The sequence below is a fragment of the Hemiscyllium ocellatum genome, chromosome X (assembly GCF_020745735.1).
Source record: "Hemiscyllium ocellatum isolate sHemOce1 chromosome X, sHemOce1.pat.X.cur, whole genome shotgun sequence".
NCBI lineage: Eukaryota > Metazoa > Chordata > Chondrichthyes > Orectolobiformes > Hemiscylliidae > Hemiscyllium > Hemiscyllium ocellatum.
This window is the reverse complement of record NC_083453.1, coordinates 23,293,060-23,319,605: the sequence shown is the minus strand read 5'-3', so window position 1 is coordinate 23,319,605 and position 26,546 is coordinate 23,293,060. Positions and strand designations below refer to the sequence as shown.

Genomic DNA, 26,546 nt, shown 5'->3' with positions numbered 1-26,546 from the left:
TCTCTACAACAGCAACTTAAGAACTGAATAAACACTACAGATGTTTACTGTCTGCTTTTTGACCTACCTTCTTCTCTTTCAAGTAGTATCCAATGGCAAAATTCCTGTCTCCTGTCTCTTTTTCTGACTGAAACCTTAATTATGGAAAGGAAAAAAATGCAATATTAATGACTTGCAGTCAGTCCTGATACCAGAACTTAACCAGCTTCCTGGAACAAAAATAAGTGTTGAATGGAAATAAGAATTTTCAGCAATAGGAATGCACTTTTGGCTTTTTTTGGTAAATTAACTATTTTCTATTCAACTCTTTAGAAATTCCCAAGCAACAGCAAGAGAGTGGGAGATTCCCCCACCTCCAGATTATTAGGGCTGTTGTTTATTGTTCCTGTTGATACTGTATGTTTCACTCTTCTCTGGTAACTTATTCCACCACACAATTACTTTTTTGAGTGACTTTCTTTCTGTCCAATTCCTTAATGTTTAACTTATGTCCTCAAGGATTTGAGTCCCTTTCCGCAAGAAATAATTTGGCTCAGTAATGTTTGTCGGCCCCTTTTGGAACCAACAAAAATGTAATTGATCATCTCAAAGTTCTCTCTTCTGAAGAAATAACTTTCTTAATCTTCTTTCATAACTTAAATTCCTAATACTTGGAATAATGTTTAATGTCCCACATTCCCTCTGAACCCCAGTAACATCATAGAATCCCTCCAGAGCAGATGGAGGCCTTTTGGCCTATTGAATTAGCACTGACCCTCAGCAACCCACCCTACTTCCATAAATCTACATTTACCATGGCCAATCCACCTAACCTGCGTGTCTTTGGACTGTCAGAGGAAACCGGAGCACCTGGAGGAAACCCATGCAGACACTGGGAGAACATGCAAGCTTCACACAGTCACCCAAGGTTGGAATTGAACCTGAGGCAGGAGGGCTACTCATTCTGTGCCACCCAAGGTCGTGATTCTTGCATCAAAGCTGAACGAATAAATAAGCTCATTGCTTGATACTCCAGTGGTTCAAAGGGAATGATTATTATTCTCGATTTTTCTGTTTTAATCAGCCTGTTCAGAGTTGCTATCACACACCTCTGGAACCAGTGGGACTTGAACCTGAGCCTCCTGGTCCAGAAGTAGGGGCATCACCACTGTACCATAAAAGAGTCCTATCAACCAACCTGCTCAAACATATTAGAATGTATCTCTAGAACAGATGGACCATGGCCTCCTGGATCAGGGATAGAGACACTACCACTGCGCCACAAGACCTTATAAGCTATATTGTCTGGAACTATTTGAAAAATGGAGTTAGTTCATGCTGTTCTCATGGCTCAAAATAACATTTTTAGGAATGGACAATATAGGGGACAAGGCACAAACCTGTAAAACTGTATTTACATAGCACCTTTCATATCCTTAGGATATTCCCAAATAACTTTACAGACTAGGAGCTACTTTCGTGATAAACACAATTACTACTGTTCTGGAAAACATGCAGGTAATTTGCCAATAATGAACAATTAATCCATTTCTTTGATCTTGGTCAAGGGAGAAATTTTGCCAGGATACCAAGGAAAGCTCACTGGTGCCTCAAGAACCTGTACATTCACATGAAGCAATATGTGGGAGTTTTGGTTTAATGTCAAAAGACAAAACTTCTGGTGTTGCAGCACATCCTCAGTAGTGTACTGCAATTCTCAGCATAGATTATGTAATGAGTGCTGGAGTGGATCATGAACCCATAAGGTACATTCTTGAAGAAAAACAGGCACAGATGAGCAAAGCTGAAAGGACGGTAGTGGGCTCACTAGCAAAGTATCCTCAGTTTAACAGCAAACTACTGTTAGAGGCATGAAATTTGGCAAATATAGGAAAGCAGTTTGGTACTTACGTAGCATTGCTGAAGCCCACATATTCATTACCAGCCATCTTATTCAGAAAATTCATAACCTGTGTAAACAAAAACAGAAACTTTAGAGCCAGGCTTCCGTTTCAAAAACAGTGAGGCTACTCTGCTACAGACAGGATGGAAAGCACAGCTGCATATCAGAATCATGTAGGTCTGGCAAAATTTTAAGCTTCCTTTAGAGTCCGTGGGAAATCCTTTATAAGATACTTTTGATTCCTGTTATGCAGGCATTGTCTGTAATTTAAATATATCTAACAAAAAAATCATTTTAATTTTAAGTGTGATTAGCATTAAACAACATGGAGTGGAATCAGATTATGTATTTGAGATGTTAGTTACCAATATGTCAGGAGGGCATCTAATCATGAAAAGGAGAGTACTACTGCATCACTGTTTGAAACCAGTCAATGCTTTGGGTGTTCACAGTGGGCCACATCTGATGAGACACATAGTGTAGCATTGCTAAAGAATAACGATCGCTGGGTGTGATTACTGAAGAGTTATCTAATCTTTAGAGTTCAGATTACACGGGAACTCGCCTACAATAGCACAGTTTACCTATTTAGTGGCAATAATATATAGTTGGAAAAAACACGGCAAGCATTGAATGCATACCATGAACCAATAGTGATGGATTACACAAGGTAACACAGAGATGAGGTTAATACTGTGGAGTTTTTTGCACTTTATGAAGCTGATGTAGAGATATCTCTAGTGTTTTTTGCTATCCTAACAGTGCCAATCTTGCCTTTTAAATTTAAACAGTCCAATCATGCAAGCATGTTTTGAAGTTCAGTAAATTTGATTTTCTGCATCTCCAGTCAGATTATGAGATGTTTGCATGTATCCTACCAGATTAAAGAGCCTCAAGGTAAATCACTGATTTTGTTTGTATACTGCTGTTTGTGATATACTCACACAGTCAAATTTCTCTGCTTTGTTAGCTCCAGGCTGCAAATACAAGAGGAAATTAGCATCAGTTTGCAGAATATTCCACAGGTCCTTTGTTGAAAAGCAAATGAAAATATAAAATATTAGCAGGTGCTATGTTGCATCTTAAATATTGTTTTTCTTCCTGTGGTTGGAAACAGGTAGGGAGAAAGGGAAAGTAGGAAGAAGAGATATGGACTCTCAATGATACAAGTGAGAGGGATAGAGAAATAAAAAAGAAACAGAAAAAATGAAGAACTTACATTTATATAGCACTTTTCACAACCTCAGGATGTCCTCAAACACTTCAGAGCCAAAGAAGTACTTTGAAATGTAAGTCACACAGCAGTCAATTTTGTGCATGTTTTTGCAAACAGCAATGTGTTAATAACCAGATAATAAGACATAGGAGCAGATTAGACCATTTGGCCAATTGAGTTTGCTCTGCCATTCAATCATGGCTGACAGGTTTTTCAACCCCATTTTCCTGCTTTTTCCCCATGACCTTTGATCCCTCTTGGTAATCAAGAAGTTATTTATCTCCATCTTAAATATACTCAGTGACCTGGTCTCCACAGCCTCTGTGGCAGTGAATTTCACAGATTTACCATTCTCTGGCTGAAGAAATTTCTCCTTATCTTCGTTCCAAAGGGTCTTCACTTTATTCTAAGGCTGCGCCCTCGGGTCCTTGTCTCTCTTGCCATTGGAAACACCTTCTCAACAGTTCCTCTGTTCAGGCCATTCAGTATTCTGTAAGTTTCAATCAGATCCCCTCTCATCCTTCTCAACTCCATTGAGTATAGTCCCAGAGTCCTCAACATTCCTCATATGTTAAGCAATATGTTGATTGAGAAAAAAATATTGGGTAGACCACCCTCTTTCCCTGGGGTCTTTAGTGCAAATGGGCTGGGTCTCGGTTTAATATCTCAACCGAAAATGCCAGCTCCAACAGAGAAATGTATGGATACCAAGTGAGAGAGACGTGTAGTGATGTTACAAACAACAATTTTCTGTCTGCACTTATTTGGTGTATTGGCCTGACTGCTGCAGAAGCCACCCATGATATAAATGAACCAATTTACACAATCAGACAATTGTATGAAAATAGTCCTTGAAGCAATTGCACAATATATCAAAGCATCTGACTTAACAATTGACCCTAAAGTGAGGGACCAGAATTTGATATAAAGCAGGAATTTGGGATTTACTCAAGCACACTGTAACATATTTACCATTAACCAGCCAGTATCAACTGAAATGTAAATGAGCTTTGGAACAGAAAGATTGGGGATGTGCAGACAGGAGTTAGCAACAATAAGAGAGTCTTTTATTTTTATAGGGATTGTGTAATATTAGTCAGTGTGATTTCTGATTACTAGGTATTAAATACTGGCTAAATGCAGATTGTCAGCAGCCTACTGAATGTATTTACTCTCTTCTAATGGGTCTACTTGTCACTCCATCTGACTGAAAAATAGCCTTGCTCTGCAGTTTTGTTGAAGCCTGAATAGACTTGTGTGTCTAGAATAGAGATTGTTAAAAGCCACAGTACAAAGTGAAACAGCAGATTTCTCATTAATTCTTCCCAATGATGATAGAATCATAGAATCCCTATAGTGTGGAATCAGGTCATTTGGTCTCTTGAGTCCACACCGATCCTCTGAAGAACATCACACCCAGACCCACTCCCCTACCTTATCTCTGTAACCGTGCATTTGCTGTGGCTAATCCACCTAGCCTGCACATCCCTGGACACTATGTGTAATTTAGAATGGCTAATCTACCCTGCACATCTTAGGACTGTGGGAGGAAAGTGGAGCACCTGGAGGAAACCCACACAGACACAAAATGGACAAACTCCACATGGACAACCGCCTGAGGCTGGAATCAAACCTGGGTCCCTGATGCTATGAGGCAGCAGTGCTAACCACTGAGCCACCATTTTAGGTTTTAAAAATAAAATATATATTGTATGAATCAAGAAGGTTTCAGGTTTAAACTGCAGTTTCTGTTCATGTAACTCGTCTCAACAGGCAGTAGGTGTAGCACTGTTGGAGTGAGGATGGAAAGAACAGGATTACCCAGGGAGCAGGAACCTTTCCCACTGCCAACCAGGGATAGTGAGGTTAGTTGTCTCTCTAGAACACCGGTGATGTGGTAGAGCTTGTGTTAACTCAGAGTTCTAGGCATTGCCTTAGCTTTGCTTTTTGGGGCAAGTGCCAGCAGAAAGGGCACAACTCACCTCAATGCCAACTTGGGAAAAGCCTACATCAGATTTGAAGACATGATCCCAAACTGTTTCTGTTGTCTGGCTTTGTGGACTTGGCATCAAGTAATAACCTTGAGAGAACAGACAAGCAAATTGTTCTGATGCATCTGCAATTTTGTTCTGCAGCCAATGTCTGTAACTGTTATTAAGTGGCTCACATAGTTTAATGCTTAACTTCTTGTCAGTACCTTCTCTGAAGATTACTTGGAACCCACCAACAGGGAATCATGGAACTAAATATTGTCCTTATGAGATGCATTATATTAATTCACAGCCTACAATAGTAGACTGGTCCAACCTATATTTCTACTATTGTCCTTCATTCTCATCTTACACCTATTGAGCATTAGGTGCAACTAATTTAAGAAGAGCGTTATTGTGACATTTTCAAACCCTGCAGTGATACCTTTATGTTGAGCATCCTCCCAGATGGTGCATCCTGGCGAGTTGTTTCTTCCACAGGGTTTGTGACCTCAACTATGACATGCAGCATCTGTTCATTGACTTTGCGGGTCTTCAGGTCTCCCTCAGGATGCTGCTTGTCTTTTCCCAGGATCTGATTAATGTCTGGAATATGGTCGACTCACACCAGGTCTTCCTGTCATCAGGAGTAGAGGCTATTGAGTGGCTGGTGGAAAGGAGCGCTGTGGCCACGGGCATGTCCAGAGTCAGACATGCTGGGTGATGGAGGCCTGGTCTGGATGTCGCTGCAGGAAATGGCAGCGATGGATGTCCAGTTTGCAGCCAGCACCATCTGTCACCTGAAAACAGCAGTGCTCGGACCTAACGTCGTGCACCAGTTGGAGGATCCACAGGTGTGTGGTGGAATCCCGCCACTGCTGACCCCTGCTTGGATGGAATTTTTCATTGGCCCCGAGGTCCTGAACTTCCCTCAGGAGCCCGTGCCCCACAACCTGAACTGCCTCATGGGAATGTCCTGTGTGTCCTTCTGACTGGCACATAGGAGTGTTTTTTACAGGCTGCTGTTGCACACCAGCCACCCCGACTCCTTCATCTACCATCTGGACACCCTGGGCAGTGGAGATCTCCAGTAGAGGTTGTTCAACACAGGACTCCTCCCATTTTCCATCAGGGACCTTGAATAGAGGGTATTGCATGTAGCAGTCCCTTATATCCTCAGGTTACCGTGGTTCATGGACTTCCAGCCCAACAGTTTATCTTGCGATGCTGAGGAGTCCATGTATTTTATTGGTTGTGGACAATTGCACCCCCTTTTTAGTGTTTGAGAAATCTTTTGCTGTGCTTTTGATTGCACTTCAGACTCATATTCCTGATCTTTGGATATCCGGTCTGGAGGGGTGTGGGCAGATTGAAGGGCCTCCTGATGGGTCTGCTCCTGGCCTGACCAGGCTGGCAGTAAACCAGTCCAGAAAGCAGGCTGTGGGAGGGGGTCATATCTGTTGGCTGCCTGACCCTCCTCTGCAGCTACATGTCATTGGAGAAGGAGTATGTGGTATCCACCAATACTCAATGCCTTCAGAGAGAGGTGGGCACTGCAGGGGATACAGTGCGTTATCTCTCCTTTCAGCTCCATTTTGGTTTAGCCCCTTCCCACTCTCCCTCATATTTGATGGCCTGCATTACCTTAATAGACTTTGCACGTAAATTATTCAGTTCGAAACAGTGATGATTTATGGTAGTGGTAATGGATAATAGAAGTGGGGTGGCACGGTGGCTCAGTGGTTAGCACTGTTGCCTCACAGCACCAGGGACCCGGGTTTGTTTCCTGCCTCGGCCAACTGTCTGTGTGGAGATTGCACATTGTCCCCGTGTCTGCGTGAGTTTTTTCCGGGTGCTCTGGTTTCCTCCCAGAATCCAAAGATGTGCAGGTTAGGTGAATTGGCGGAGCTAAATTGTCCATAGTGTTAGGTGCGTCAGTTAGGGGTAAATATAGAGTAGGGGAATAGGTCTGGCCAGGTTACTCTTCGGAGGGCAGTGTGGACTTGCTGGGCTGAAGGGCCTGTTTCCATACTGTAGGGGATCTAATCTAATCTCAAAAAATACCACAGGTGATTTAGTGATGGGGGGGGGGGGGCAGGGCTACAATGCTCAGTTGTGTGTAAGAGCACTTCTGGATATAAAAAATAAAACAAAATGACAATGTGAGAGCTCTTATGGTGCAGTGGACCTTTGAGCTAAAAGGTCTGGGCTAAGTCACACCTGCTCCACCAGTGTGTTATAATATATCAGGATGGATTAATTTAGGGTGTAGGTTTGCTCGCTGAGCTGTAGGTTTGATATCCAGATGTTTCATTACCTGGCTAGGTAACATTATCAGTGGCGACCTCCAAGTGAAGCGAAGCTGTTGTCTCCTGCTTTCTATTTCTATCTTTCTCCTGGATGGAGTTCCTGGGGTTTGTCATTTCCTGTTCATTTTCTGAGGGGTTGATAGATGGCATCCAGATCTATGTGTTTGTTTTTGGCGTTGTGGTTGGAGTGCCAGGCCTCTAGGAATTCTCCGGCATGTCTTTGCTTAGCCTGTCCCAAGATAGATGTATTGTCCCAGTTGAAATGGTGTTTTTTTTCTCCGTGTGTAGGGAGAGAGGGTCGTGTCATTTTTGTGGCTAGCTGGTGTTCGTGTATCCTGGTGGCTAACTTTCTTCCTGTTTGTCCTATGTTTGTACTGGGTCTTTTAAGTTTGTAAGTTTTTGTTAGAGAGTGTTGGTGGGTTTGTGTGCTACTTGGATTCTGAGGGGTCTTAGTAGTCTAGCTGTCATTTCTGAAACTTCTTTGATGTATGGTAAGGTGGTTAGGGTTTCTGGCTGTGTTTGGTCTGCTTGTCGTGGTTTGTTCTTGAGTAATTTTATTGAAAAAAGTGTCATAACTACCTTAGCAACATTGATCGATTATTATTCATCACATTAGGTTGATTACTCTATAGGGTTGTTTCTGAAAGGAAGTAAAATGTAGTGTAAACAATATTGTGACAGTACTTTTAAGATAATTTTATTGTGCCTACTGTAGGGCTGAATTTCCCTCCAGGTGCTAGCCTGTTAGCACAGTTTGTCACACCAATTAGTTACTCTGCCCAAGACTTCCTTTAATCCCTGTCCAAGTTGCCTTGTTATCTTACCTTGATAAGTGAGGTAACAACAATTGCTCCTGCATTGACCATGGGATTGTGGGGTTTATCTAAAGAGAAAACAGCATGTTTAGATTAATGGTATGAAGTTTTTATATTACATTAAAGCACACGCAAATCTGAAGATCATGAAATGGGGATTCTTTATTTCACTGCATCAGGTCTTTACAAATATGAAGGGAAATTAAGGCTTAACTTAGGAAAGCAGTGTAAGTACATGGAATTAAGTCTAGCTCACATCAAGCTGAGGAAATCCTTTGTCTGTGTCTGCCTGTCTCCATGAGGCTTAATTTTGACAAAGGACAGTTTCCTCCAGAGACAGTCTGTACAACTGCCCAAGTTCCCCTGCTCAGTACACTTCCTGTCACCGTCTCCTGCTGGAGGCACCATGACATGTTTCCCTGCTTGATATTTTCCAATCAACCTGTTCAGAGATATTACACACTTCGGGAGCAGGTTGATTAGAGCATGAACAAATCTTACAGCAGAACAAATCCAGCCTAGCCAATTACCACCCGATCAGTATGCTCTCAATCATCAATAAAGGGATGGAAGGTATCATCAATAGTGCTATCAAGCAGCACCTCTGCTCAGTGATGTTCAGCTTGGGTTCCACCAGGGCCACTCAGCTCTGGACCTCATTACAGTCTTTAATCAAACACAGACAAAAAGCTGAATGCTAGAGATGAAGTGAGAGTGACAGCCCTTAACATCAAAGCTGCATTCAACCAAGTGTGGCATCAAGGAGCCCTTGCAAAACTGGAATCAATAGGTATCATGGGGCAAAGTCACCGCTGGTTAGTGTCATACCTGGCACATAGGAAGATGGTAATGATTGTTGGAGGTCAGTCAACTCAGCTCCAGGACATCTCTTCAGGAGTTCCTCAGGATAGTGTCCTATGCTCAACCATCTTTAGCTGCTTCATCAATGACCTTCCACAATCATAAGGTCAGAAGTGGGATATTCACTGATGATTGCACAAAGTTCAGCACTATTTGTGACTCCTGAGATACTGAAGCAGTCCATGTTGATATGCAACAAGATCTGGACAATATCCAGGCTTGGGCTGACAAATGGCAAGTAACATTTGTGTCACACAAATGCTCCTTGACAGTCAATGGTGTTATCATCACTGAATCCCCCACTATCAACATCCTGGGGGTTACGTTTGACCAACTGGACTTGCCACATAAACGCAATAGCTACAAAAGCAGGTCAGAGGCTAGGAATACTGCAGCGAGTAACTCATCTCCTAACTTCCCAAGGCGTGTCCATCATCTACAAGATACAAGTCAGGAGTGTGATGGAATACTCCCCACTTGCCTGGATGGGTGCAGCTCCAACAACACCCAAGAAGCTCGACACCATCCAGGATGAAGCAGCTCCTGCTTGATTGGCACCACATCCACTCCCTGCACCACCAACGATCAGTAGCAGCAGTGTGTACTAGCTACAAGATTCACTGCAGAAATTTACCAAGGCTTCTTAGACAGCACTTTCCAAATACATAACCACTTCCATCTCGAACGACAAGGGCAGCAGATACATGGAAACACCACCCCCTGACTTGGAAATATATTGCTGATACTTCATTGTCACTGAGTCAGCATCCTGGAATTCCCTCCCTAAGGATATTGTGGGTCTACTCACAGCAGGCAGACTATAACAGTTCAAGAAGTCAGCTCACCCTCACCTTTTCAAGGGCATCTAGGGACAGGCAATAAATTCTGGCCAGTGATGCCCACATTCCACAAATGAATTTTAAAAACTGGTCAGATTTGAACTTGGGCCTTCTGGCTTAGAGGAAGGGACATTACCACTGTGCAACAAGTGCCCTTCAGTTCCCTACGGGCTATTCTGGCAACGACATATAGTACATAAAAGCAGTCAGCGAACATTTATCTGATCGGGAAGTACACTAGCGCCTCTTGCTTCAGTTATTACCTCCCAGTGTCTCTTCTCGGGATGGAGTAGGCCTCCTCACACCAGATAAGCACCCTAGATTCACAACATATGGGTCACTCCAGAATTGCTGTCTGACTCCATTTTACTTGAGCCATCACTCACCAACACTCCAGGTTCTGTAATACAGCGGAATAGGCTGCTTGCCTCCACATCATCCACCAGACCTCTGGCCTTTAGCAGCTCCCTCTGTGAACTAATTTCCAAGGCTGCCTTCCAGCTACTGGTTCAACAACATAGGTGTGACCACCAATGTCTGGCTGTTTGATTACTGAGGTTCAGGATCCCAAACATCTGGGGCCCTTTGGTTAAAGGTAGGAAGGGCCTGTATGAACTTGGTGAAGACATACATAAGTATGCGAACATGCTGCTGGGTTTAAAGACCGTAACATCCATTGTAATGATTTCTGGAGCTCTCTTGGCAATTAGGGATTTTGTGCTAGGGTGAAGTCACTTGCCTGCTTTGGCCAAAGTCCACCTCTCTCAATTTCAAGAGTAGTCATCGATACCAGCTACAATCCCACGCAATGGCCAAGTTAATGCGCAACTGCTGGTGTGCTCTGCACACACCAATTGTCATGTCACTGCATGGCTTCTGCTTAAGAAGCTGTTGCTGTGCACAGATCTTGAAGGTCCATAGAGGAGGAAGAAAATTTAGAGGGAATATTGATCCTAGTAACACCACAGTTTGGTCAGTGCAGTCATCTTTTCTGTTGCTTAGTATCCTGTTTGATCATGAACTGGCACCAATGCTTAAAATTTGAGAGTGTCAGGAAGGATGAGTTGCTTCACCTCACTCTCCTTGTCATGAACCAACTGATAGAGGATACTATCCCTTCCCTGATCCTTTTGAGGAAGAAAGGTGGAAAACTGAGAATCTCTGATTACTAGGCACTCAACACAAAGGATGCCTACCCTCCACCTACGATTAAGGAAGCATAACAAATTCTTAAAAAGTGCAAAGTATTTCTGCAGCCTCGATTTGTCCCATGGTTATAACCAGCTACCTATTGTTGAACAAGACGTTAATACGATTTCATTCCAAATGGGTACTGGGGGATTTTACAAATTCATGAGAATGCTGTTTGGGCTCTAGTACCCCTGCCACCTTCATGTTTGTGATGGACAAAGCATTGGTAACCTTAATTTCCAGTCACCTCTTGTGTGTTTGTACATACTCATTTTTGCACATGACATTCAAAGAGCCCTTGACAGACTCGACACCATCTTAGTCTGCTAGTTAAAGTTCAACTTGAAGGTTTGACCAGAGAAATGCCAACTTTTCCTGACAAAAGTACAGTATCTTGTGCACTTCATTACTAAAGAAGGTGAGTATGATGATGAGTACATCTGAGAGATATAGAGGCGGCCCAATCTAAGATAGAGATGGAATTGCACAGGTTCTTTGGTCTAGCTTTTTACGTTGAGGTTATGTGCTCTACACCATACTTCATGATTTGCTGAGGAAATCCAAGAATACTGAAAGAACGGTGGGAAAGAATGTACAAGGTGCAGTAGTGAATGGGGCATTATAGGGACTTCTTCTGTTCCGTCAACTGAAGCTTGTCTTATCACCTATCCTCAGCTATCCAGCTTTCCACCTCTCTTTTACGCTGGAAACAAACACCAGTGTATTTGGTCTAGTGTTGCTGTCACAGATTCAAGGGTAGAAGGAATGATTACTGGTTATCACTCACACCACAGCGTCCAATTGAACAAGAGGAATATGCAAAATCACTTCAGAATGAAACTCGAACTGCTAGCTTTGAGATAAGCTATTTCCCAGAGTTCATGACATTATGACTGGTGCAGCATTTTAAGTGTTTATAGACATCAACTCACGTGGCTACTTTTAAATATCTACTAAGTTGGAAGCGACAGAGACCCAATGGGCTGCTGAACTCGATCTGTTCCAATTCCAGATTCCAGACAAAAGTAATGTACTTGCTGATATCCTTAATCAGAAGACTGACCATGAGAGGGAACCCACTCATTGAAAGGGGCTGTGCCAGTTGCTGTGTTCATTGCCCAGGTGAAAGACAGCATTCTGACCCTATTCTTTGTGACATTTGGACTGAGTCACTGGACTGTCACCAATGCACTTATGTGAGATCAAAACCAAGTCAAATCAGATCCAAATCATCCATGTCGCCAATTAGAAGTTTATATTCAAAGCCCATTATGGGCAGTGTGAACCATCAAAATTGAGTTGGGGTAGTGGTGGAGGTAAGAGAAAGCATAACGGACTAAATCATAATACAGATGCCGGTGTTGGGTGCACAAATTAATCTGGCACAGCTGGTTTTGAATGATTAATGCCTTGTTAGTGGGCAAGGTGGCTTAGGAAAGAACACTGCTGTTGATTGCCCTTCATTCCACCAGATTTGGAGAATCTTGTGAGGCACTACAGATGATGCTTCACCAGTGCTTTGCTTCAAAATTCCTGCTGTTGTTCATCCAAGAGTCTGACGTAAATAGAAGAATGGGAATCACTGCTGCCTGATTAAACAATGACATTCGTCTCCAGTTTGGGATCCTGGTCCTCAGATCCTCTTTTCCTCCATTAGATTAGATTAGATTACATACAGCGTGGAAACAGGCCCTTCGGCCCAACAAGTCCACACTGACTCTCTGAAGAGTAACCCACCCAGTCCCATTCCCCTCTAATACACCTAACACTATAGGCAATTCAGCATGGCCAATTCACCTGACCTGCACATCTTTGGAATGTGGGAGGAAACCGGAGCACCCGGAGGAAACCCATGCAGACACTGAGAGGATGTGCAAACTCCACACAGACAGTCGCCCGAGGCTGGAATTGAACCTGGGACCCTGGTGCTTAAGGCTAAGCTAGTGCATTGGAGGTGTTGATAAATTATCTCTCCCAGTGGGTGACAAACCCTTTCCAGAATCACTGCAGTTAATGCCCATCAAGAAGCACAACAGTTATGATTTCCTTTATACAGAAAATTCAAGAAACACTGCCAATCTCTGGCCTTTGTCAACTGTGAAGGCTTCCTGAAAATTCCTCTCAGGTTTGGCGGTCCTCATAGAAACTTTGTCTTGCACTGAAGGTCTGGAAATGTAAGGGCATTTCTAATCAGCTCCAACATTCCAATCCTCTCTCCCCCCATTTAAGATCAATAGTGAAATACTAAAAAATATGAACCATTTATCCTTTTTAGGAAGGTAGAATCCCTAATGTGCAGAAAGAGGTCATTCAGCCTATCAACTCTGTACCAGTCTTCCAAAGAGCATCTCACTTAGATCAAACCCCCAACCCTATCCCCAATGGCCAATCTACCTAACCTGTACATATTCAGACCATGGGAGGAAACCAGGGCACTCAGTGGAAACCCATGCAGACATGGGAGAATGTGCAAAGTCTACACAGACAGTTGCCCAAGACTGGAATTGAACTGAGGTCCCTAGTGCTGTGAGGGAGCAGAGCTAACCGCTGAGCCACCATGCCACCCCAAATATCTTTTCAATAAAGGCAGATTGTGGCACTATCAGTAGTTGTTATTTTAAAAAGATTGAAGCTGTAACATTTTATCAGTGTTTATCTTCTATCAGTTTATACACATAAAATATATACATGCAAGAAAACAGCTGTCATATGCACCTTTGAAATGTCCATACCTTTTACTTTCCTGACTCCATTTATGTGTAATATTCACACTCCAAGTGCTTGAAGTCACTTTTACTTTTTGTTGTCGATGACAGATGTACTGTTAGTTCTATTATTCTACAGTAAATTACACCTCTATAGCAACAGCTAATGCATAGGTGAGATGAAATCTCCTTTGTGTATTTTGTTGCCAAGGGGAGATGGAACTCTGGTCCTGTATGCTCATCAATTGGGCTAAGACTAGGTGCTTATGAGAGCACTTACACGTTGCTGTGATACTCACCTTCCTCGTTCAAAAAGACCTTATTGAACCGTAGTCCACTGGGCTCTTTGCCCACATACTGGTGAACATAATCAGTGTTGAACTCATTAACTGCAATGGCATACTCCAATGGCTTTATGCAGGATTGTAAACAGAAGGGGATTTTGGTGTCTCCAACAGAGTGTCTGTGGAGAGAGGGATAAACAAAATAGCCATCTTCAGATAACTAAATGAAGCAATCGGTTTTAATTTTACAAAATATAAGCACCATTACAACTGGTTTGGCTTTAATTCTGTTTTTGCCCAGGTTCTAGTTGCAATAGTGACGTGGTAAAATTCTTTTAGCTCAGATTGTATTCGGTGAGTCATTTTGCACCACCCTGATGATGAATACTTTAAAGAGCTTCATAACACTTAGGCACCAACAGCGCTTCAAGAGTAATACCCTGCATCAGCTTCTCAAAGGCAAGGGCTGGGTTAATAAATGCTGGCCTTGCCAGGAATAACAGGAAAATTGATTTAAGTAAACACATCAATTATGAATGCAGCCATGGACAAAGTGGTCCTATGTGGCATGGGTAAGTTCAGTGGACTGTACCATTAACAATTCAGCTGCCCATATAGTGTTCACACAATCCTCAAGTAGGATTCCTGTTAACCATTGTGTTGTTATTGAGGTGGTTTGAATGGGGAGACCATCCCTCTGCCAAAACTTTCTTCTCTGAAAACAGGTCTTCATCCCTTGTTCCCCTTCCCGAGGGGATACAGCAAGAAGACTTGCTATTTACAGATAAGATATATCAGGACTGTCCCATTTGCAGTGCGATGCCCTCCAGTTTATGTGATGGTGAGTTTAAAACTTACCTCTGTCCATCTACGGTACACAGAGACACCCCCCACAGATCCGGGCTGAACTTTGCCAGCTGTGGGATATAGTCTGCAACCTGTGAATGATACAATTGCTTTTAAACCTGGGTATGGGAGACTTTAAAACAACAACAGCAACCTATATTTATATAATGCCTTTAATGGAGAAACACATTCCCAAAGTGCTAAATAGAGCAATATGGAAAACAGATACTTAGCCAAAGTCAGAGATAATAGAAGATATCAAAGGCTTGGTCAAACAACTACATTTCAAAGACAGTCTTAAAATGTGGAGTGGGTGTTTGTGTAACTTAGAGGATTTCAGAGCTTGAGGTCCAGTTGGTTGTAGGTGAAGTTGCTATGTCATAAAAGGTCATAGAATTAGAGTATTCAAGAATGTAATAATAACCTGAAGTTAAATTCACTAGTAGGGAGCATTTAGCCATGATTTAGCATATCTTATCACCATGTGGGATAATCACCTAATACCAGAACCAAGTTTGATGTCAATTGATGTTGGACCCCATTGACATAAATTGTAGTCAAAATCACCTGCTTACACTCTCCAAGGAATTCTGCAATTATCTACAACACACTGTAAATCTAATTTTTCATGCCTTACCTTACCAGAGGTCTTCTTTCTTGCATTCTCATAAAGCCGGTTTATGTGTGAGGAAAATACTTCAAAGTCGGGAATGACAAATTTTTTCCTGAAGGCCTGGGTAAGCAGCACGATGTTACTCCCAAAGACCCTTAACCAGAAAGACAATTGGTGAAAACAATCAGCACAGCTGACCCGTATAGTGTAGATCAACAAAGGTGCATTCACATTTCAAATTCAGAGTCAGCACAAAGAAGTAATTACTTCACTCCAGTGCCAAAGGTAGCGTAAAAGCACCTCAAAAATAAAATCTCTAATTTTACTCTGTAAACGCTGTCAATCATAAAGCTACATTCTTATTCAACGGTAAAGATATGATAGTGAATCATAATTTCAATAGATGTCATTCCACTTTGTACCATCTCCAGCATCCTGAATAAACCATGAATGCACTGACTTACTTCCTTCAATTATCAAAATCATGCTTGTTGAGATCCAAGAGCAAGTAGGAACAACTTTAAATGAAGTAAAACTCCTAATATGTTTTTAGTTAATTAATTTAGCAGTTGACTATAGTAGCTATAGGTTCAGTGCAATAATTGGAGAGAGTCTAAAGGATCTGCTAACTCCTGGGCCAATGTTTCGGTTAATTATTTTGCTCACCATTCCTTTTTCAAACATATCTAATTTTAAATCTCCTATGTGAACCACTTTATTTGCTTTGTTTCCTGAATGAGAAGCAAAAGCTGTGATTTCAGATAACTTTGTCCCTCAGGGTGTACAACTTCAGTCACTCAAGTAGGGTTACCAACTCTGGATACACTCCTTAAGGTTTCATTATTTGACCTCAAACTACCCCGGCACCCTACCAACCTTGCCATTGGTCCATCTTTCAAATGTTTTTCCATGCTAATTGGAAAGGGAAGAAAATTGTATTAATCTTGACTGTTCATGAAACAGCCTATCCCTCTGGCATGTTATATATTTTAATAAGTAATAAATGAAATGGTCAAAGAATACTTTATTAAAATAAAGTTCCACGATTTTTTTTCTAGGTTGCTCACAGCACAGAGTATTAGAGTCATAATAGCATAAGAGAAGCCCATTTTGACCCATCAAATTCTTGCTGTTCCTCTAAAGTAATCCATTCTGTAAGTTTATTTCCCTCAAGTGCCCTTCCAATTTCTTTTTCAATTCATGCCATCCTCTCTGCTTCCACTCACCTGATGGGGACTATGTTCAAAGACATTACCACTCAATATATAAAAAAAGTTCTTCCTCATGTCTCCCCTTTATATTTTGCTCCAAGCCTGAATATGTATCCTCTAGTTTTTTTTTTAACTTTATCTAAACCATTCACCATTTTGTACACCTCTATTAGATCTCCCTTCAACTTCTTTGCTCAAAGCAAGCAGTATCCAGAAAATTAATCTTCAATTCCAGAGATGTCAGGGTAATTTGGAGAGTGTTGAAAATCTACCACTCATTGTCAACCATCAGCACCTTTTCAGGATGTGTTTTGCCAAAATATTTTAAATACCTTCTTTGGTTTTTGCTGCAAGGAAAAGAATTTGTACTGCCCTCTGGAATAGATTCCTTCATTAAAAATGACTAGTTATGTTTGAAAAGGCTGAAGTCACAGATATATACAATTGCAAAACAATGTGGAGTGAAGTGTATCCATAAATGAATTCTGAGCCATTTTTTATAGCTGGTTTATTTGCTGCGATAAGAACCTGGCTGTCCTACACAACAAGATTTGATTCCAACTATGACATCTAATGAGAAGATTAAATATAAACTCAGCCCTTGAAATATGAGCATCGTGTGATAGGTTGATTTATAACCTTTCCAGCAACAGCAGGTCCAGGGCACTGGAGGGTCAGTCCTATCATTTGAAGAATATCCTTGAGGCCTATATGTGCTCATTAAAACACATTGCAGCTCACACATTTGACAGGTCTTTGTGGTTGAAGCTGTTATAAACACCCTCTGTTAAGTACCTGATCAGAGACACCCAAGCACCAGAAAGATGTATCGTTGCATTTCACTGAATATTTTAAAGCCCCTCACCTCACAAAATTAATGATGAGAAAGTTGGAGGGGAAAAGGGACGAAAGGAAAACAAAATCACACCAAGCATGATATACAAAATGAAGCTTACACTTAGGGTAGTTTTGTTGAACACCACATCAAAACAAGATTGTGTGCCCTTGCAAAAAAAAATTAGCATTGCCAATAGAATTATATCCCAGTGCTATGGTTCAAACATGGAGTTGTGGGAAAGACCAGTATGGATTTCGGAGGTGTCAAGGATTGAGAAGAAAAGGATGTTGGAAGGCTGAAGAATTTAAGGGTGTAACATTTGAGAAAAAGGGTGATGATTTGAAAAGAGAGAGTTAAAATACTTAAAGAGAGGGAACTGTCCATAATATCTGCTAGCAAGGGGGCCAAGAAGGTAAATTGGGTGGTCAACATTTAGTGGGAATAAGATCAATAAAGCAGGAGGTGCATCCAATGTATATCTTTTCCAGATTGGAGACAAGATGAGACTCCAGAAGCCTACCTTGGAAAAGACAAGATAGAACATGTTTCAGTGACAAATGTCTAAACAGCTCATTTAAAATGTTCATTTAAAAACATCTGTTCACCCCCTTGAAGGAGCTGTATGAAGCTGTGACACTAGTTCCATGGGTGAGATGTGCCTTTCAGATCTCTCCCAAGTCACTGTTTTGCATATATCAGCCAAAACAGTGAGTGTCAGCATATTTTCTACATACGAAGGTCACAGACAATACACACACAAGGGCCTTAATGAGTGTATCAGGAGCACAACTGCCTACTTCATCCCTCTCCAGGAGGTTGAAACTGAGTTCTACTAAGACCTTTACAATCTTTGTAATGAGTTTTACAGCTCCCTCAGCACGTTTAAATATTGAGGGCATATAAAATAAAGCGGGTGGCGAACCTACCATCTTCCTGACCACTCCTGAGCTGCCTTCATATTATGGGAGGGTAAGGGAGATAAGTTATGGGGTAGCCTGCCCAACCTTGGGCCTGCTGGTCCTTAAGATGCCAATAAATGGCCACTTAAGGACCTCAAACCTTCTCCACTATAATAATACATGCTGCCGGGGAAGGCAAAAGGAAGATAGCCAGTTCATATCTTTCACAGCTTGGGCTAAAATGTGGAAAAGGTGGGGGGGGGTGCAGTTTCCTCCTTTGGGGGGAAATCTCCCACTTTGTGCCTCAAACCCTTACCTTTAACTCTAGGAGACATTTTCATCTTCTTGGGACTGCCTGTAGTCTTCACTGACCACTAGATTCTGGTGCCACTGGGACTACTCAGTAGCAGGCCAGTCAGATTGGCTGGCACTTCATGTCCCTTTGTTTCCATTAGACAATATGTTACGAAAAAGTGCTAAGATGTTTAAGGAGTACATTGACATTTACTTTGAAAATATTTCACTGTCCCACCCTATGTGCAAAGGGATAGTCAAAATTTCTGGTGTGGAATTCTGTAGGGAGCCAGTGATCCCTTTAAGCAAGCACCTTCTGCCAATCCCTGCAACTGAATAAATTACAGATGTAGGGGCTTCTAGTTTCCCCTGGATTCAACCTAAAAGAAAGATCAAGGAAGAAATGCAGATGTTGGGTAAAACTGTCTCTCCAAATTCTGTTCAAGCTTTGCAGCCATACTTCACTCATCTCTATCCCACATTCCCCTTTTACTGGAATAATGTGCCTATCATATTATGATGTGGAGAGGCCTGATAAAGGAGCAGTGCTCTGAACGCTACTGCGTCCAAATAAACCTGTTGGACCATAATCTGGTGTCGTGTGATTTTTAACCCCATCATATTAGCATTCCATTTTCTCCTGACTCAAGTCAGACTTGTGTTGAGCTGACCTGTAAACACAGTAGTAGATTAGATTAGATTCCCTACAGCGTGGAAACAGGCCGTTTGGCCCAACAAGTCCACACTGACCCTCCAAAGAGTAACCCACCCAGACCCATTTCCCTCTGACTAATGCACCTAACTGTACAGGACAATTTAGCATGACCAATTCACCTGATCTGTGCATCTTTGGACTGTGGGAGGAAACCCACGCAGACACAGGGGAGAATGTGCAAACTCCACACAGACAGTCACCCGAGGCCAGGATTGAACCTGGAACCCTGGTGCTGGGAGGCAGCAGTGCTAACCACTGAGCCCACAAAGCAATGTGCCAACGCTGATACAGCACTGCAAACATCACACACTCGCCAATCTCGGCACTACACTTGGTCAGCGTGGGCAATGAATCCATGACCTTGGCCTTATTAGCACCATGCTCTAACCATCTGAGCTAACCGACCAACGTATGTTGGTTTGAGAGTCTTGTGACCTGTTGCAATATCTAATGTACAGTAATTGTATCTGCAGTCCTTAAACGAGATGCAGACCAGCTCGCATTACTGACCTACCAATTGACTGGTAAGCCCCAGGCGACTGACTGTGTGGAGTTTGCATGTTCTCCCCGTGTCTGCGTGGGTTTCCTCCGGGTGCTCCGGTTTCCTCCCACAGTCCAAAGATGTGCGGGTCAGGTGAATTGGCCATGCTAAATTGCCCGTAGTGTTAGGTAAGGGGTAATGTAGGGGTATGGGTGGGTTTCGCTTCGGCGGGTCGGTGTGGACTTGTTGGGCCGAAGGGCCTGTTTCCACACTGTAAGTCTAATCTAATCTAATCTAAAACTCCTCCCCATCGTTCATGACATTTTACAGCCATTGGTTGGCTCTTACTTACAATTTCTAAAAGTGTCTACACCTAAAATTTTAAAGCCGTTCAGTCCCAAACAGCTTCTGTCTGTCTTCACTGGGGTCAGCTATGCTTTCGTTGTTAACATTTTTTTCTCTTAAAGCTAGTTCCTAAAATTTTTATTTTCTATCTTTCCTTCCTTAACTACACCAGGCCACTTTCTTTAGCGAGATTAAAATGTTAAAAAGCTCAAATTATTGGATTTGTATTTTTCCCTGAGCTGTTGGTGGGATTAGAGAATACAGTTTTGGGTTATCTGGAAACATTAGTCTCTTATTAAAAAAGTCTCTTGGAAATAAAACAGAAGACTCAATGGGATAGGTTACTCATAGAAAAAGTGAGGACTGCAGATGCTGGAGATCAGAGTCGAGTGTGGTGCTGGGAAAGCACAGCAGGTCAGGCAGCATCCGAGGAGCAGGAGAGTTGACGTTATGGGCAACAGCCCTTTGTCAGGAATGAGGTTTGTGAGCCAAGGGGGTGGAGAGATAAATGAGAGAGAGGTGGGGCTGGGGGGAAGATAGCTGAGAGTGCGATAGGTAGATGGAGGTAGGGGTAATGGTGATAAGTCGGAAGGGAGGATGGAGTAAATAGGTGGGAAGGAAGATGGACAAGTCATGAGGGCAGTGCTGAGTTGGAAGGTTGGATCTGGGATGAGGTGGGGGGGGAGAGGAAGTGAGGAAACTGGTGAAATCCACATCGATGCCGTGTGGTTGGAGGGATGGGGTTCGAGGGCAGACGTGTGGGAAGTGGATGAGTTGCACTGGAGGGCATCATCAATCACGTAGGGGGGAAATCTGGTGTGTTCTGTGGTGGAACTGGTCCTCCTGGGAGCAGATGCGGTGGAGGTAGAGGAATTGGGAAGAAGGAGGCATTTTTACAGGAGGCAGGGTGGGAGGAGGCGTAGTCCAGGTAGCTGTGGGAGTTGGTGGGTTTGTAGAAGATGTCCATGTGGAGTTGGTCACCATTGATGGACATGGAAAGGTCCAGGAAGGAGAGGGAGGTGTCCAAGATGGTCCAGGTGAACTTAAGGTCAGGGTGGAATGTGTTGGTGAAGTTGATGAACTCATAGAGGCCACCAGAGCAAATTTAGACTTGGTCATGATTATGACATTTGAACAATTGGAGTTCTTTTGAGTGTGAATGGCTGTTTTGAAATCCACCTGTTGTGTAACCAACCACCTCCAAGAGTTCAGAACCCATCAACTCCCAATCCAGCTGCAACCAAAGGAAGAGTGAATGTCAGGAAAGGAGAGGAGGGGAGCTTTGTTTTTAAAATGAATGAATGACTTAGTAATGATAATGTTTAATAAATTAGTACTTTCTGAAGAGATGTCTGTCCAGGGTAATTCCACTTGAGGAACTCTGTACTGTTTGACGCAGAAGATCGATGCAGTATTTAAGCCGGGGGTCAGAGGTCAGCAGTCCTGTTGATTTCAGTGCCTGTAATTGGAAAAGAAAGGGCAAAAATGAAATGATATTTGAATCAAATGATATGAAATGCAATGAGTTATCTGGAAGCAGAAATCATGTTTTGAAATAAGTGCTATTTCTTCAGTGAATGACATCAATTTATCAGGATTTCAAAAGAAGATAAAACAAGAACAGCAATATTTTATTTCATTTTAGTTTTTGAAACTTTTTCAGGAAAAGTTTCCTTTGATCCCCCCTCACCAATGTTCTCTCTGCCTGCTCTCTTCTCTCCTGAAGGTGCTGACTCCTTGCTGGGGTAAGATTTCACCTGACATCTCATCCCAGGTATTTATCCTTCAGGAAAATAATCTGGATACTTGAATAATGAGAGGCTATTCAACACTCCTGGACATCACAGCCCTCTAATTCTCATCTGATTTCTGTATGTGTGCACTTCAAGCAGAAGTTATTGGAGAGCCATCAAGTGCAGTCATCCTGGCTAATTTATCTCTCTCTCAGAAAATTACTGTGCTCCCTCTGCCTCTTCAGCTGAGGTCAGTTAACTCAACACATTTACTTTTAATAATTTGTTTTTGTTACTTGTAATAAATATACATTTGCAGAGATTATCGAATGAGCTTGGATAGGAACAAGTATCTGTGGTACAGTGGTAGTGTCCCTGTCTCTGATCCAGGATACCTGAGTTCAAGTTCCATTTGCTCTTGAGGTATGTGATAATGTTTATGAATAGGTTGATTGAAATGTATCTAGAAACAAATACCTGTTGCTACACAGCATTCTCAAACTGCAGTGTGAAAGAACAGTCACATTAAGTTCAAAGTCTTGTGTCATTCTTGTACAGAGGGAGACAATAAGTCTGTTCCTTTAATGCCTGAGTCGATGACCGGACTCCCTGTTGTAGTATTAAGACATTCAGACCAGGTCAAATCATTTATTTGTATTGAGTTGATACTAATATTATGGTTGCTACAATTACTCTCCAAGTGCCGAAAGGAGAGCAAAACAAAATCAGCGTTCCTGGTTCTGATCACTATCCACTGGGTTCTATGGATTTGGAGGCATTAGATGGGAGCTTGCTATGATGACCATGCATAAAGAGTGATCACTTGGGTCAGGTTCTGTGTGTGACTCGGCCCCGTAGATCAAGCAGGTCCACTGCTTGACATGTTTGACTTCTATCTGACTAAGTCCTATTTATTTGAACAGGATTTTTCCAAGCATGGAATATAATGTGGGAAAATGTGAGGTTTTTGAGAGGAAGAATAGAAAAACAATATTATTTAAAACAGAGAGAGAAAGACTGCAGAATTCTGATGTACAGAGGGATCGGAGTATCCTTGTACATCACAAAATGTTAGTACGCAGGTACAGCAAGTAATTAGGAATGCAAATGGAATGTTGACCTTTATTACTGGAGGAATGGGATGTAAAAGTAGGGAACTCTTGCTACAACTGTACAGGGCAATGGTGAGACCACACCTGGGATATTGTGTACAGTTTTGATCTTCTTACTTAAGAGGAGGTATACTTGATTTGGAGGTAATTCAGAAAATATTCACTGGATTGATGTTTAGGATGAAAGGGTTTGTATTATGAGGAAAGATTGGTCAGGTTGGGCCTATGTCAGTTGAACTTTAGAAGAATGAGAGGTGATCTTATTCAAATGAAAAAGATTCTGTGGGAGCTTCGACACTGTGGATGCTGAGAGGATGTTTCCCTGTTCAGGGGTCTAGAGCTAGAGGATACAGTTTTGTAATAAAGGATCTTCCAGTTACAAAGTAGTGAGGAGGAATTTCTTTAATGGGTTGATAGTCTTTGGAATTCTGTCCTACAGAGAACAGTGGACTGTGAGTCATTCCCTATACTCTAGCCCCCAATAACCACATGAACGAGACATAACAGTCCCGTGATTATGAATGTAAGCCCAGGTGAAAACAGAAGTGCATCCAGTCCTTTTTGAAAACCAAGAGCAGCTTAATGTATGCACACCATTGAATGCTAATTACAGTCATTGAGTCATAGAGATCTACAGCACGGAAACAGACCCTTTGGTCTAACTCGTCCATGTTGACCACATATCCCAACACAAATCTAGTCCCACCTGCCAGCACCTAGCCCATATTCCTCCAGACCCATCCAAATGCCTTTTAAATGTTGTCATTGTACCAGCCTCCACCACTTCCTCTGGCAGATCATTCCATATACATACCACTCTCTACATGAAAATTTGCCCCTTAGATCTCTTTTATATCTTGCTCCTCTCACTCTAAACCTATGCCCTTTAGTTCTCGTTTCCCCCACCCCAGGGAAAAGACTTTGTCTAATTATCCTATTCATGCCCCTCATAATTTTATAAACCTCTATAAGGTCACCCCCCCCCCCACCCCAGCCTCCAATGCTGCAGAGAAAACAGCCCCAGCCTATTCAACCTCTCCCTATAGCTCAAACCCTCCAACCCTGGCAACATCCTTGTAAATCATTTCTGAACCCTTTCAAGTTTCACAACATCCTTCTGATAGGAAGACCAGAATTGCACACAATATTCCAAAAGTGACCTAACCAATGTCCTGTACAGATGCAACATGCATGTACAGATGTTACCCTTGTGTCCTTAATGTATTTGTAAAAACCCTTTGGATTCTCCTTAACTCTATTTGCCAAATCTATCTCATGTCCCCTTTTTGCCCTCCTGATTTCCTTCCTAAGTATACTCCTACTGCCTTTATACTCTTCTAAGGATTTACTTGATCTATCTTGTCTATACATATGCTTCCTTCTTTTTCTTAACTAAACCCTCAATTTCTCTAGTCATCCAGCATTTCCCACACCTACCAGCCTTCCCTTTTACCCTAATAGGAACATACTGTTGCTGGACTCGCGTTATCTAATTTCTGAAGGCTTCCCATTTTCCAGCCGTCCCTTTTACCTGTGAACATCTGTGCCCAAACAGCTTTTGAAAGTTCTTGCCTAATACCATCAAAATTAGCCTTCCTCCAATTTAGAACTTTAACGTTTAGATCTGGTCTATCCTTTTCCAACACTATTTTAAAACTAATAGAATTATGGTCGCTGGCCCCAAAGTGCTCCCCCACTGACACCTCAGTCACCTGCCCTGTCTTATTTCCCAAGAGTAGGTTAAGTTTTGCACCTTCTCTAGTAGGTACATTCACATATTGAATCAGAAAATTTTCTTGTACACTTGTACACTTAACAAATTCCTCTCCATCTAAACTATTAACACTGGCAGTCTCATTCTATGTTTGGAAAGGTAAAATCCCCACTCTATTATTCTTACAGATAACTGAGATCTCCTTCCAAACTTGTTTCTCAATTTCCTGCTGACTATTAGGGGGTCCATAATACAATTCCAATAAGGTGATCATCCCTTTCTTATTTCTCAGTTCAACCCAAATAACTTCCCTGCTTGTATTTCCAGGAATATCCTCCCTCAGTAAAGCTGTAATGCTGTCCCTTGCCAAAAATGCCACTCCCCCTCCTCTCCTGCCTCCCTTTCTGTCCTTCCTGTAGCATTTGTATCCTAGAACATTAAGCTGCCAGTCCTGTCCATCCCTGAGCCATGTTTCTGTAATTGCTATGATATCCCAGTACCATGTTCCTAACCATGCCCTGAGTTCATCTGCCTTCCCTGTTAGGCCTCTTGCAGTTAAATAAATGCAGTTTAATTTATGAGTCCTACCTTGTTCTCTGCTTTGTCCCTGCCTGCCCTGACTCTCTCCCCACCTCCACCCTCCTCTAGCTTATCTCTCCACGCTTCAGGCTCACTGCCTTTATTCCTGATGAAGGGCTTTTGCCCGAAACGTCGATTTCGCTGCACTTTGGATGCTGTCTGAACTGCTGTGCTCTTCCAGCACCACTGATCCAGAATCACTTCCCAATTGTATCAGTCTCAGATTGATCTCTTTCCTCACTATCTCCCTGGATGGCACTCCCCTCCCCCCTCCCCTTCCCACCTTACTAGTTTAAATCCTCCCAAGCAGCTCTAGCAAATCTCCCTGCCAGTATGTAAGTCCCCTTCCAATTCAGGTGCAATCCGTCCTTCTTGTAGAGGTCACTTCTACCCCAGAACTGATTCCAATGATCCAAAAATGTGAATCCTTCTCCCTTACACCAGCTCTTCAGGCATGAATTAATCTGCTCTATCCTCCTATTCCTACCCTCACTAACTCACACTGTGAGTAATCCAGATATTTCTACTCTCGAGACCTCCTTTTCAAATTCCTGCCTAACTCTCTATATTTTCCATTCAGAATCTCATCCTTTTCCCTTCTTATGTCATTGGTTCTAATGTGTACAATGACCTCTTGCTGGGCCCTCTCCCCCTTGAGAACATTCTGCACCCTCTCTGAGACATCCTTGATCCTGGTACCAGGGAGGCACACACTCTTCTGATTTTTCGCTGCTGGTCACAGAAACGTCTGTCTGTGCCTCGGACTAGAGAGTCTCCTAACACAATTGATCTTTTGGAACTCAACGTACCCCTCGTTGCATTAGAGCCAGTCTCAATACCAGAAACATGGCTTTTCGTGCTTCATTCCCCTGAAAATCCATTACCCTCTACATTTTCCAAAACAGCATACTTGTTTGAAACGGGGATAGCCACAGAAGACTCCTGCATTACCTGCCTACCTCTCTTACCTTTTCTGTAGTTAACCGCATCTAAGCAACTTTTCTCCCCTCCTATAATTGCCATCCATCACATCCCCTTGCTCTTGTAAATTCCTCATTGCCACTCACTGTCTCTCCAACTGATCCATTCGATCT

At 42.4% G+C, this 26,546-nt stretch overlaps 1 protein-coding gene across 1 annotated transcript in view; it reads right to left on the bottom strand.

Moving 5' to 3' along the window:
- Positions 1 to 26,546, bottom strand: part of LOC132805838 (glutaminase liver isoform, mitochondrial-like) — a 62,460-nt gene that overhangs the window by 23,472 nt on the left and 12,442 nt on the right. The window contains exons 3-10 of the mRNA XM_060821142.1: positions 21,652 to 21,773; positions 15,556 to 15,685; positions 14,931 to 15,010; positions 14,088 to 14,251; positions 8,202 to 8,260; positions 2,827 to 2,859; positions 1,891 to 1,949; positions 68 to 134 (exon numbers count right to left, since the gene is read on the bottom strand). Coding sequence (XP_060677125.1) covers positions 68 to 134; positions 1,891 to 1,949; positions 2,827 to 2,859; positions 8,202 to 8,260; positions 14,088 to 14,251; positions 14,931 to 15,010; positions 15,556 to 15,685; positions 21,652 to 21,773 — 714 coding nt within the window. The remainder of the gene's footprint in view (positions 1 to 67; positions 135 to 1,890; positions 1,950 to 2,826; positions 2,860 to 8,201; positions 8,261 to 14,087; positions 14,252 to 14,930; positions 15,011 to 15,555; positions 15,686 to 21,651; positions 21,774 to 26,546) is intronic.